Raw genomic sequence first — 13,198 nt, forward strand, 5'->3', positions numbered from 1 at the left:
AGTCCTGTGAAGTGACACATTAAACGCTTCTTGACCTGCCAGTCAGGACAAAGCCCCTCCCCAGCCCACACGAGGGGGTCACCCAGACAGCAGACATCTCTAACAACCCCAGGTACCCTACAGGCAGTATCCACTGAGTTAGTTCTCCTAAGTAGCGCTGCAGCAAGCAAGCCAGGGCTTGCTAAGGTGCTCTGCCCTCTACAAGGACTCGAGGAAAGTTTCTTGTGAGCCCCTCTGGCCAAGGGCTCGTGCTTTGCTGTTCCATTATTATTTTTCAAACACTTTTCCTTCCTGTCTTCTTGTTTTGTTCTCTGTTATCCCAGAAGGACTTTCTGCATCCTGCGTGCAGCAACGCTGGCTTCATCCTCGGAGTCAGACTCACTCTGGGAAGTGGAGCTCTGGGAGGCAGAGCTGCAGGGCGAGGAGCATTCCGGGGAGCACAGGTAGTGCATCAGCGGGATGCGGTACTTCCCACAGAAGTCAACAAACTTGATTTGTCTGACACAGCTGTCAAAGTAGACACCTGTAAAGGCAGAGGGCACAGTAACAACATGTGAGACTGCGTGAGGAGTAATTCATGCGCTCCGTGAGGTTGTTGCACATAGTCCAAATGGCTTAAGTTAGGATTTAACACGGCACTCGATGTGGAAGTGGAGGGGATACTGGAGAAAGAAGGGACCAGAGGACCTATGGAAACACAGAACTTCTCTCCTTGGTGCATTTCTCCTTGGTAAAAATCTCAGGCTGGGAATTTGCAAGCTTCTCCTTAAATGCTGAATTAATTCACCCACTCTGTTTACAAATCTGTGAAGCCACTTCTACCAGCTAGCAAAAATGTGTCCACAAATAGACCATCTCTCTTTCATGGCTCCACTTCTATTCTGCCTGAGTGAAGTCACCACGCTGAGTTTGGATGCTGTTTGCCATGGCAACAGCATTGCTGTAATGCACAATTACCTTCCCTTCCTGTCACAGAGAGTGATTTTAGACACTGACATTTTCAGAAGTTTCCAGCAGTCTTTCAAGTCCTGGCTGGTATGGAGCAATCTTTTCTCCTGCAGTGTCACAGCAACACTGCAGTGCTATGCTAATTCATGAGGAAAAGCAAGAAAAGAGGAAAACCAATCCACTGTTATTCTAGGCCCGTTCAAAGCTCTAAAAAAGGAAATATTTATTTCTCTTCCAACACACGAGCTGCAGCCCTTCATCGTTTCTTACTGAACCTGTTTTGATATTGTCCCACGTGGAGATAAGATAACAAACTGCACAATGACTGCAAGGTGTGTATTAATGATTTTCCTTAATCTTCTCAAGGCTAAATGCACAGATCATTTACTCTGAATAAAGCTTAGGCATTAAGCCAAATTAAGCCCAAGGATTTCGGGCTTATCAACAAGTCCTCTTCATACTGGTACTACTATCCAAGCAAGAGCTAAAAAGATGCTCTTGTTAACCACCAAGCACTACAGCTCCCCTTTTTTTCTGCCTGGAAAGGAAGCTTGCTGTTCAGCAGCCCAATTTTAGAAGTTTGCCAAAGTTCTCCTGTCAGTTACTCAGACTGAGTTATTTTAGAGCAGAAGGGTCAGAAAATTCAGAACATAAAAGCACAGTGGAGTGCTGGGATGAGCTGTCGATGCTCCAACGGAAACACTGTCTGACATTTCCATGTAATTGTAGTAAACCAGTGCTAGAACTTTAAACGCCATTCCTAAGAAGAGTGAGTGAATCAGGATCCCTCAAGACATGTTTCAGGAGAGCTAGAGCCAATGAATTTGATGTGACAGCATATCTAGACTGGCTGAGCTATGAGAGATGTGGCAAGTCAGGGGGAAAGAAAACCCATCAGGTAAAAGCAAGCAACAGAGCAGCGAAGGTAAACTTACCCCCACATTTAGGGTTGGGACAGTTGCTGGCCAAGCTCAGATAGCGGACAAGATTCTCCGGGAGATCACTGGGAGCGTAGGGAACATTGCGAGTTTTAATTGTGCGTCCTGCCAATTCCTGAAGGCTTGGGGGGTTGTAGGTCAGGTCGCGGACGAAGCGAACCACCAGCGGGTTCCCTCGCAAACTCAGCTCCTCCAGGTGAACCAGGTTAAGAATCTCTCGAGGGAGGTAAGTCAGCAGGTTATTGTGCAGGCTGAGGGAACGCAGGGAATGCAGCCTAAGGATGGAGATGGAAACGCAGTCAGGATGTGCAAGAAAAGTCATTCCACACCTGCATTACATACAGATCTGATTACTGTCCTCCCTCCTGACAGTTTCTTCCCTTTGGATTTTCTTCTTTCTAAAGCATAAATTCATGCTAAAGGTGATGCTGCTGCTCCAGCACTCACAATGCTCTAGAAAGCTTGGCTCAGCTCTTGAATGCCTGCTGAAGAAAGTCTTCCATATGCTGTGTGCCTCTCAGTACACAGCCCACAGTCCCCCCATCCACTAAAAAAGTAGAAGTATAGAGACTGGCTGCTTTCAGCAGGAGATAATTTTTCCTTGTACCCAGTGCATGCACCAAAAATGGTACCGTGCAATATTTTGAATAAGTCACCTGCTCTCCCTCATGCATTAAAGATGAATGCTGGTAGGCAGCCAGTTCTGTGAAGCCCCACGTTTTCATTGCTTGCAGCTGCATCATCCTGTGCTGTGATACACCAGATCTTAAAAACTTAGCAAGGTCAGGCCAGGCTAGTGTCTGCTTGGGTGACAAGAGTACCCTGGCTTTCAGAAGGCATGTTTCAGCACAATGTCCAGGGATACTCTCAAGTTAGTACAAGTTACAAGACACCTGGAGTCATTAAGCGTTGTACATCAAGAATAATCCCAATAAGCCATCAAATTCCAATTGAGAAAACTCCATGCTGCCATCCATCTGCTTCTGGGGTTACAACTACACACTGAATTTTTCACCTCCCATCTTAGACTATCCATACAGCATTTGAAGTGTCCTCTTCTCCCCATTATGCAAGACTTAATAAAGCACTATCTCATTCTCTAGGATTGTGTTGTAGGATTTAATGAATGCTAAAACTTTCTCAGATCGCAGAACAAGAAATGCCAAGGGAACACAAGGGATGGTACAGAATAAAGGCAAACAAAGGAAGGCTTTGGCTAAAACAAAACAAATCAAGCATTCATCGCTAAGAACACAGCAGCATGGCAGCTATTTATTCTCAGTTGCCCAGGTACTCCTCAGAGTTCCCTGCACAAATCTATAGGTTCACTTAGCAGTGTACAGTTGGCGATTTCTTTTCCACAACACTTTGATTGAGATTTCCACATTGTACCTTTGCAGTCTGCCTGCAGCACTAAGGATCTCCACGTTGACACTGAAGGACAAATAGGTCCTCCCACTTGCTTTTACCCACAAAAGCAGAAGGAGGAGTTCAAAGGGTTAATTGCAGCTGTTGGCTGATGACAGTAAATACTCACTGTGCCAGCTGAGGTGGAATGCTCTGAATCTTGTTGTCACATAGCACTAGAGAGCTCAGAGAAGGCAGGTTTGCTAACTCAGGTGGAATTGAAGTAATGAAATTCCCTCCAAGGTACAGAAACTCCAAACTGAAAAAGAGAAAGCACTGCATTATTTCATTAAGGTCATTTCCAGCCTCATTTAACAGCAGGTCTTCCCATCTCACGCATTTCTTAAAGAGAACTTACAGCTGACTAAGTGTGAAATAATTTGCTGAGGGGAAAGAAGAAACTGTTACACATCACAATTACAATAGAGCTGCTGTTTTGCAACAGATAAGGTTGAGCTTTAAGTCCAGACACCCACAGCAACCGTTACATCTGCAGACAGGCACAAGACATCAGCTCCATACGCAAAGCTCCTGCTCGCCCTTCCAAGGAGGAGCAACCTACACTCAGTCTGCACCACTGACACAGCTCCTGCTGCTGCCAGCACGAGTTCTCAGTTTCAACAGGAGTAAAGCAAAGTGGCTCCCCCTGAAAAAGTCCACTGGTACTGGCCCTGCGTGAGGGCTGGTCACACTGCGATGCCATCTGACTCCTCGGTGTCTAACTGCCGACTTTCAGAAGAAGTCAGACGCATCCCATCCCACTCTGATACAACTCACTTACCCACAGCACTCCAGCTGCAAGAGCACAGGGTACACTACAGTCACGCACGCACGCACACATGTCAAGCAGACTGATTTCAGTACACCCATGTCACGGAGCCCAAAGCTACCAGGGACACCAGCTGTACTAGCTGCAGCTTGAGTCTAAATAATAAAAACACCTCCTTGCCAAAACTCAGCAGATGGGAGACGGGACTGAGCAGAATCCTCCAAGCAAGTGGAGTTTATCCATTATTCACCATGTGCCTCCGCCCTTTCTGGACAGAAGATGTTAGACAGCAACTAATCATTGACTTCTCTTCCATACAATCTGTGCAAGGCCCCATGGAATGGAGTCAGAGAGTCTTCCTCACCCGTTCTCAGCCATGTGCAAGAGAAATAGAGGAAGACTCAGCTTCTCTGGCTGGGAAGGGACCCCACCACAAATTGTGGTACACGCTCAGCTATGACAAAGCAGCTACAAAACAAAGCCACTTCTAAGCCTTAAACTGAACCTGACCATCTGAAACAAAGGAATGAATCTTGCTTCACCTAAGAGATCAAGTGGGACAGCATTTGTGGAGGCTATGCTCAACATGCAAGGGAACATGCAGAGCAAAACCAGACGCCATTCAAGAATAGCCTCTCTTCAACGTGGACAACCTGTAGGTGGGGGTGGAGGGGGGGCAGGAGGGAGGCTGTTGTGCAGATAGTACAAGGGGAGAACATGTTTAATTAAATTTTGATCCCCTAACAAAGGAATTTCAACCAAAATTCCTCCAGCCTCCATTGTTTCCCAAGGTGGACTTAGGCTGCTTGGGCCTCATTAGGCATTAACTGCTGACAGTACAGTTCCTTTGCATATTTTAACTCTGTGCCATTGCCGGAGCTCATGTTGAAAAGTGTTGGGCAAGGGAATTTCAGTAATGTGGATTTCAATGTTTAAATAAGCTTTAGATGTGTACAGGTCTCTATGTCCTAGGAAAAGTGAATAATTAACTCTTTGTCCTCTGTGCTTGAAGACACAACCACTACAAACTCATTCTACTGGGGAAGGGAAAAAGGGAAGCAAAATATGCAGTAAACGTTTTCAAAATCCCTTTCAAGCCATAAAACACATTTCGAGATCAGCTTACTGCACGTACTTAGCGTGCAAAACACTGCCAACAGACTTAGAGCTTTCAAGTCCATTCTTTTTAAGGGCTGCGTAATGAGGGCACTGTGACTAGCTAAGATACAAAGCCCCAGCACCAGGCTACAAAGTGTTGCTAAGAATTCACCAAATAGTCTTTCACTGGCAGCAGAGGGCTTCTGAAAAACTGTTCTCCTTTTACCTACCTTCTGGATCACTTTTCAGAGGTCTGCAGATTAGTAACTGGGACTAGTCTCGTGCTTACAATTTGGAATTTATCCCATACATTTAAGGCATGAAGTAGGTCAGTTCTGAGATTACTTTTTCCTCACTAGGAAGGATTCAGTCTCTCATCTTGGCTGAGTAAGACCGAGGAATTCCTAACAGCCATTTCTGAAGCCAAATCAAGTCAAAAGAACTGTTTGAGCAAAGCTCACCACGACCCAGACCAGGATTTCAAAGAGACACAAGCGTTTTGTAATTAGAATTAGGCTGACCACACCACAGGTCACGGGTTGCTGCTCACCTACTCCTGTTCTCACTCCACACTGCACTAAGCCCCAACCTGGAGGCTACGGCAATGCTGGCTCTCCAGCAGCCCTGCTCGAGGAGGCATGCCTGACCAGGCTGAGCAGTGCAGTGACACAGTGGCTGGCCACAATAAGAGCTGTCCCTTTTGGAGCAAGGAGACGAGGTCAGGGAGCTTGTCTGGCTGCAGAGCACCCGGGTAGCAAACCCCTAACCGTGCCACAACCAGCAGCTTGTGGAACAGCCTGCAATAAAGCAACACGTGTTTGTCACAGCTTTCCATAGGAGGACCATAGCTTGGTGGCTGCGCTAAGTAACCTCTCAAACCTGGTTCATAACCTTTCACAACCAGACCAGACCCAGATTTTCTGAGGAGCATTAACCTGCACGATCACAGGGCCGGCCAGCTAAGGTCTCTTGCATCAACGCACACACAGAGGGAGAGAGCAATTTTTTCTCTATTTCCAAAAGCCAGCCTAGGAACTTAGAAAAGCCAGATGTATGTAAGTCCTCTTACATATAGGAAGGGAGTGGGGCAAAGCTCACAGCCATGAAGCGGCTCAGGTGGTGGCAACAAAGCATACGTACAAGATGCCAAAAGACTGCACGTGCCTGCTGGAATATGTCTTGATGTTTCCAGGTTGTCCTGTACCACAAAACAAACCCAAACACTCGGTAACTACGAAGAGCCCACTCAAAGCACAAGAGCTATTTTTAAATGCCCTGTCAATTCCCATAACACTTCCACATCACACTTCAAGGGGAAAACGTTTTGTTGTACAGAAGACGGACAAAATTTCAACCCATCCAGTTTCCTCATAGATGCTTCTCTGGGTAACATTTAACAGCCGACATCAAACAGATGCATCTAAATAGGTAATCTAAAAAGAAACAGTGACCCTGAAATAGCTCCAGGTCTGTTTAGGATAAATTTTTTTAGCAAGGAATTTCCACAGCAGCTGGAGGCTCATGCAAGGGAGGATTTTAAAAGCAACCCACAGTACACTCCTGTTCACCCTGTTCTACGGATTTGTTAATTCCTGGGAGAAGAGCACTGCCTTTGCTGACATGCAAATTCAAGATCAAACAGTTGTCTAAAAACTATTTGCAAAACGTTTGAAGAGGGGAAGAAAAAGGGAGGCAGCAAGCAGATTTCCTAACGCCGTATCTTTATCAAAGCTTCATTTGCTGTGTTTCCCACACTGTAAGAACCACTCTTAAGTGTATGCTTGTCTGACATGATTAATACATGCCATGAATAAAAGCAAATACTCTGGTTTTCATTGCATCTAAGCCTTGACACAGACCTCGGATGAATCCAGTGATGAGCTCGAGGCCTTTGATCCCAGTCTTTGTATAACTGGGCTTTGCTACATGTTTCTAAGCAAGAAGGAAAGGAACACATACGGCAGATGCCTGGAAAGAGCCTGCTGCTTTTCTGCGGTCTTCTGCTTGCTCCTGGTGCTCCAATGCGCGCGGATATTAACTGAAAGAGGAACGCTGAATTTCAAACTCACATCAGGAGATTCAGGGGAGCAAAGGCATTTCACTGAGTTCCTAAGGATTCTTCCCTTTAAAGCGCAACACGCCCCCCAAAGCACACAGCCACGAGGACAACGTGCACCAGTAAACCACAACCCACAGTGCAGCAGAGCTGCACTCTGACAGCCTGCCTCACCAAAGAGATTTCGTCCAAACCCAGCAGAAGCAGATGATGGCACTTCTAACTCACCAGCCATATTACATGACAGTTCATCGTGTGTCCCTAGCTGGACCAGCAGCAGTGAGATGTCTGTGATGCTCATCACACGGAGGAGCTGCTGGGGCTACAAGCCAAGCCAGAGACAGAACATGTGACCATCTCACACTGCAAACACAGCAAGGTCCATGCTGAAGGGAGAGCTGCAGAAGAGATGATGCTTAGAACCACTGACATTAAACTCACCTTTTTTGGGGCAACAAACACAAAAACAATGCAAAAAGGGTTGCTCTCACCAGCTAGTGCACTTTCTACCCTAAATTCACAGCAACAAACAATGCTGCAATCCTTGTACAATGCAGTCTTGCACTGTACCCACATTGCTTGCTGACAGAATCTAGGGGCAGCAGGAGCTGGCTCAGCCATAATACCATTGAAAAATCCCTCAGTAGGGCTCACATTTATTTCTCAGAAATTTAAAAGGCTGTTCCAGATCACCACAGACTAGAGATCACGGAATCTGTAGGAAAGAGCAGCACTGCATTTTCTAAACATCTCTGACAGAAAACAAGAAGCAAATGCTTTATCCTTGGTGTCGGCTTGCTATGACCAGCACCACCCTGCTGCCATCACTACAGCAGTCATGGTCACCCATTTTAGAACCCTCAAACACAAGGACATCGGCAGACACTCCTTCTGAAACAGCCTAGGAGGTAACACGATCAGCTGAAAACTGCCCACTTTCAACGCAGGATCTTGTGCAGCACCCAGGGGACAAGGACAGGGCAGATGGCTGAGGCTGGAAGCAGTAAGACAGCAGGACTGGCCGTGGTTCTCATCCATCACAGTTCATTACCTCACCAAGTCCCAGGGAACATGCTAAGACGACCTGACACCAGCTTGCTGCAAAGCTGTGGGTTTATTACCTTCATGCGAGTAAGATCACCTGACACATCTCTCACTCCAGAGCCTCTGCATTTGCACTTTGCCAGTTCATTTCTCCTCCTGCAGCAGGTCAGAGCTGCGAGCTTTCCATTCTGTCAGCCTCACCACACAAACTCCTTACCTGCTGCATCCCTGATCTTCATTAAAACTGATGCATCGTCCCTTCAAAAACTGCATGTGGAGCAAAGGAAAGACATGAGGCTTAGCTAACAAGAATTTTTTTTTTTTAAATTCAAAGCCCGGACGTTCTCTTGAAACGAGAAGTATTTTTAGATCTCTGCAATTCAGCTCAGCTCTATAATCAGAGGCTGGAGCAGATGAGAACTGCTAACCCTGGGAACTGCAGTACCAACAGAAGGAACATGTCAGTTAAAGTGCTACCTGCTTTTCTCTGTGGTCTTGGAGATCATGAGACATGAGGAAAAAAAATATTTTATGGGAAGTGGGACATGGAAGAAGAGTCAATGCCTTAGTTTGCCAGCAGCAGTGAGATGGACATCTTGTAGCTTGAGCTGTGTGATTAGTTCCTATGCCAGGCCCCTGCTGGAATTCAGAAACTAGCAGACTCCTCCATCCCACAGCAGCCAGTCCTGCTCTGCTCCTCCTCAGGTTTGCTTTACCTACTTCAATGCCAGGCATGCTCCCTTCACCGACACCTCTCTCATTGGCAGGTGAATCTGACAGCAGCTTCTCTCTCTATTCCCTTTTTGATAAGGACGTTAGGTCACCAGCTACCTGGCTCCAGTGATCCCATTCAGGATCCCCTGCAGAGGAATATTAAATTACGAAGTACTGCTTTTTCCAGCTCTGGCAAGTAAGTGTGCTCCTCCTTTTTGTTATTCAAGCAGTCCCAAATGCAGAAGGGTTGCTGATGGCGAAGAAGCTGACAATCCTGGAGGAGCAGGGGTTTACTATCTTGAGCTAAAGTTCAATTTTATTACAGTGACACATTAGCAGAAGTTCAACAAGTTAACGGCGATTACACAGGAGGCAGACACAAGCTGGGTCTAGTTTAGTTTTTCTACCTGACGCATCACTTTGCAACGATAAACCCACAGCTCAATAGCTTTGTCCGCATTTGCCCTCTCAGAATTGTCAGTCTGGGGCTCATGCATGACCAGTGAAAGAAAATCCACAGGACAGGACAAACAGGAATCCTGCTTCAGGGCAGGCTAGAGGAAGAAAGTAGCGGTAGCTTGACAGCAATGTTGCACAGAGCACAGTCCGCTGGGGCACCACATGCTGTGTGTGTGACGCAGCCAGGTGCTTTCCTGGGGTCAGCTGCGTGACAAAAACCGGGCTGGAGGCTTGTTTTGTTAGAAGAAAAATCAAATGAGACAGAGAACCATATCCACAGTTGAGAGCATGCAAGGGGCAGCAGAAGCCTCTGCCTCAGAGGTAGTCACAACCGGATTCCAAGCACAACCCAGTCAGCTACCATGGATGCTATTGGAGGCAACACAGGTCATCTCTGACATCGGCCTCCTTTCCTACGCAGGTGGTGCTGCTGTGCTCATGTTCTCTGCTGCCCCTGAAGCAATGGCTCCTGAAGAGCTAAAAACCTGAGACTCCCCCTCGATGCGCCAACCCCAACCCAGGATGTAGTCCAACTCAAAATGCATCAAAGCACTTCTCAATCCCAGCTTAGCACTGCTCCTCAACAAGAGCACGTTGTGCCATACCAAACTGCATTATGTTGCAGCGGACAAAACCATTTCCCTCCAGCGTTCCAGTAGCTCTACTATGCTCAGCTACAACTGTGGGATGTAGCACCCCATGCACTCAAGCTTCCGCTCTGCTGAGCCACCAGGATGAACCCAGTCTTGTAGGGTCAAGGTTGCTGGAACTTGCGTCAGAGAGAGGCTGCTTCCAGCAAGGCTCAGCAAAGGGCCAGGGTGAGGAGAGGTCAGTCTCGAAAAGCACAGGGTTGGTCTGAGGCCCTGAAGACCAGCAGAACTCACTGAGGTGCCCGCATGACACCGACGAGTCAGAACACTGCCCGCAGCTTGTGGCAGGCCTCAGAGGCACCCGTCCCAGGTCAACACAGGCAGCCAATAAATACCACATGGACGCTACATAAGATCTCTTCCCACCCTAAAAATGTTCTCGGTTACCATGATTCAGCCCTCAATCTCTGCGTCACTGGCCTGCAGCGGTCTGATCAGGCCCCGGCACCAGATGTGCCATGACCCCGAGGCACAGCCCTAGGCTCTACGCTTCAGACCCATCAGATCCATACAAATTAGATGGGTGGAGAGAAATAATACCAAAACACAAGTAAGCACCCTAATGAGACTGCTGCTGCATCAGCAAAGAGGCCCTGGCATTTGCATAAGCCACAATCAGATCTTCATCCTCCCGCGCTGCCCATCAGCCATGAGCTACACCAGACCTGAGGCTCGGCTTCTCTCTCCCCCGGAGGTATTAAAACCAAAACACGGAGCTCGTACCAACCACACTGCCATCAGTGTGGCCCGCACCGAAGGCCGGGGCTTCGAAGGGCTGCGGAACAGCGAAAGCACGGCAGAGCACGGCACAGCACGGCGACACGAGGCGCAGAGGTGCCCGAGGACAGCCGAGCCCACCGCCCGCGCCGCTCCGGGGCCGCGGCCGCTCACCTGCGGAGCTCCTGGATGTCGGGCGGGATGCCGTGCAGGCGGTTGCCGCCGAGGCTGAGGCTCTGCAACCCCCGGAGGCCCAGCAAGGCGGGCGGCAGCTCGGCGAAGCGGTTGCCGCTGAGGTTGAGGACGCGCAGGGAGCGGCTCAGCGGGGCCTGCCCCAGCGCCTTGGGCAGCGAGCCGGGCCCGCCCAGCCGGTTGTTCTTGGCCAGCAACGTGTGCAGGCGCGGTAGGGCCAGCAGCTCCTCGCCCAGCTCCGCCAGCCCCGTCCCGCTCACGTCCAGCACCTCCAGCGCCGGGAACCACTGCGACAGCCCGGCGGGCAGCGGGCCCCACAGCCGCCGCGGCGACAGCACCAGCCGTCGCGCCTCCGCGCTGCGCCGCGCCGCCAGCTCGGCAGCCAGCTCGGCCGCCGCCGCCTCCTCGCCCTCCGCCGGGCCCCGCCGAGGCGGCTCCAGCTGCGGCTCCGCGGCCGCACCGCCCGCCGCCGCCATCCCGCTCGCCGTCCCCGAGCGCCCCTCCGCTCCGTCCGCCCAGGAACCTGAATAGCACCGCCACTCTCTAAGGCCGTGCTCGATCCCGGGCCCGCCGCCCGCTGAGGGGGGAGTGGCGACCGAGGCCGAAGGGGCCAGAGCGTTCGTATTCATGTTTCGGGGCTTCCGCCGGCCGCCGCAGGGGAGGCGGAGACCCTGCCGCCGGCCCGGAGCGAGCATGCGAGGGAGGAGCGCCCGAGGAGAGGCGTGCGGGGTGGGATGCCGTTAGCGCCGAGGGACGGCGTTACAAGCCCTTCGCTACAGCCCAGGCATCGTTGCAGCGTCCCCCCGACCGGCCAGGCACGGAGCGCCTTGTCTAGGAACCGCGTCCGCATGGTGTTTTTGTATCTTCAGGGATGCCCTCGCCTGCGCCTTATAGCGCAGCTTTACTCCTAGTTCGTTAGCAGGGCTTAACCCACGAGGCTTCCGTCTGTAGAAATGCCAGGTTACAGAGTGATACCGAACTGAGCCGGCTGGTACCACGTATTACATGCACGAGCAACATGAGATTCCCATTTTCAGTTTGTTTGAAGCTCAACTGCAATGTGATGAAGTGCACGTAGCCACGCAGTACAGTTACTCACCAATACTCATATGTGGTTTACTGCCTAAAACAGCAGCTCAGAGCTTGCCAGGCTTCTGCTAGAGGTGGGCAACAGGCTTCTTGTTCTTCATCCCTTCCACAGCCAAAATCACTTAGCCTTGCTAAGCATGCGTGTTGCACATGGCAAAGTATTTATAGTAGAATCTAGCTAGATTTGTAGCAGACACTTCCTTCTCGTCCACCTTAAAATCCTGGGAGTTCTAGAAGCAGAGATTAAAGTCAGAAAATAGACCTATCTAACTATAGACTAATAATAGATAAAATAATAGATAAAAATAATATAAATATAATAAATAATATATATAAATAAATATAATATATAAAATAATATAATATAAAAATAATAGATAAAAATAGACTAATAGACTATCTAAGCTGAGCACTGAATGCCCAGTGAATGTCAGCACTAAGACAGCGTGCAGAGCAGCTCATAGAATAAGGATGCCCTGTGAGCATTATTTGGTACAGTGTGAAAAGAGCAGAACCTAACCAAAGACAAACATTGTGAGCTTTTCTTCTTGACTAGTTCAGTGCTTCTTAACTAGCCCAAGGCTTCTGATCCGTCCTTGTAAGACAAGTTTACAATACTTTTACTCATTATTATTACTTCTGAGTTTTCCACTTGGTCCGTCTGTTTTGTGAAATGCACTGCCCAAATCAGAAGGTTCTGAGACCTCTCCAATGCCTCATGGACAGAGTTATTGCACCAAGCTTTATGGCCTGTGTCCCTGCATGCTTCCAGGTGCGTTTTGCTCTCTCTCAGCAGCATGACCCTAACTCACCTTCACCTTGTGATCTGCTGTAACACCAGTCTTTTCCCCTGGAACACTCCCTGATATACCTGCCTGCATGAAGCAGGAGATATCAAGTCCACAGAGGGCAGAACCCTGATCTGACACTGTGCACTGTGCGGTACAAACAGAGAATCACAGAATGACAGAATGGCCCAGGTTGGAAGGGACCTCAAGGATCATGAATCTCCAACCCCCCTGCCACAGGCAGGGCCACCAACCTCCCCGTTTAATCTAGACCAGGCTGCCCAGGGCCCCATCCAACCTGGCCTTGAACACCTCCAGGGATGGGGCAT

At 49.1% G+C, this 13,198-nt stretch overlaps 1 protein-coding gene across 1 annotated transcript; it reads right to left on the reverse strand.

Moving 5' to 3' along the window:
• Positions 1 to 314: 314 nt before the first annotated feature.
• On the reverse strand, positions 315 to 11,468 carry LRRC58 (leucine rich repeat containing 58; the record flags this gene model as incomplete). The annotated part of the gene is made up of 4 exons (XM_079549389.1): positions 315 to 523; positions 1,884 to 2,161; positions 3,424 to 3,552; positions 10,975 to 11,468. The coding sequence occupies 4 exons, from the start codon at positions 11,466 to 11,468 to the stop codon at positions 315 to 317; spliced, it is 1,110 nt and encodes a 369-aa protein (XP_079405515.1).
• Positions 11,469 to 13,198: the final 1,730 nt, after the last annotated feature.

The sequence above is a fragment of the Tetrao urogallus genome (assembly GCF_951394365.1).
Source record: "Tetrao urogallus genome assembly, chromosome: 1".
NCBI lineage: Eukaryota > Metazoa > Chordata > Aves > Galliformes > Phasianidae > Tetrao > Tetrao urogallus.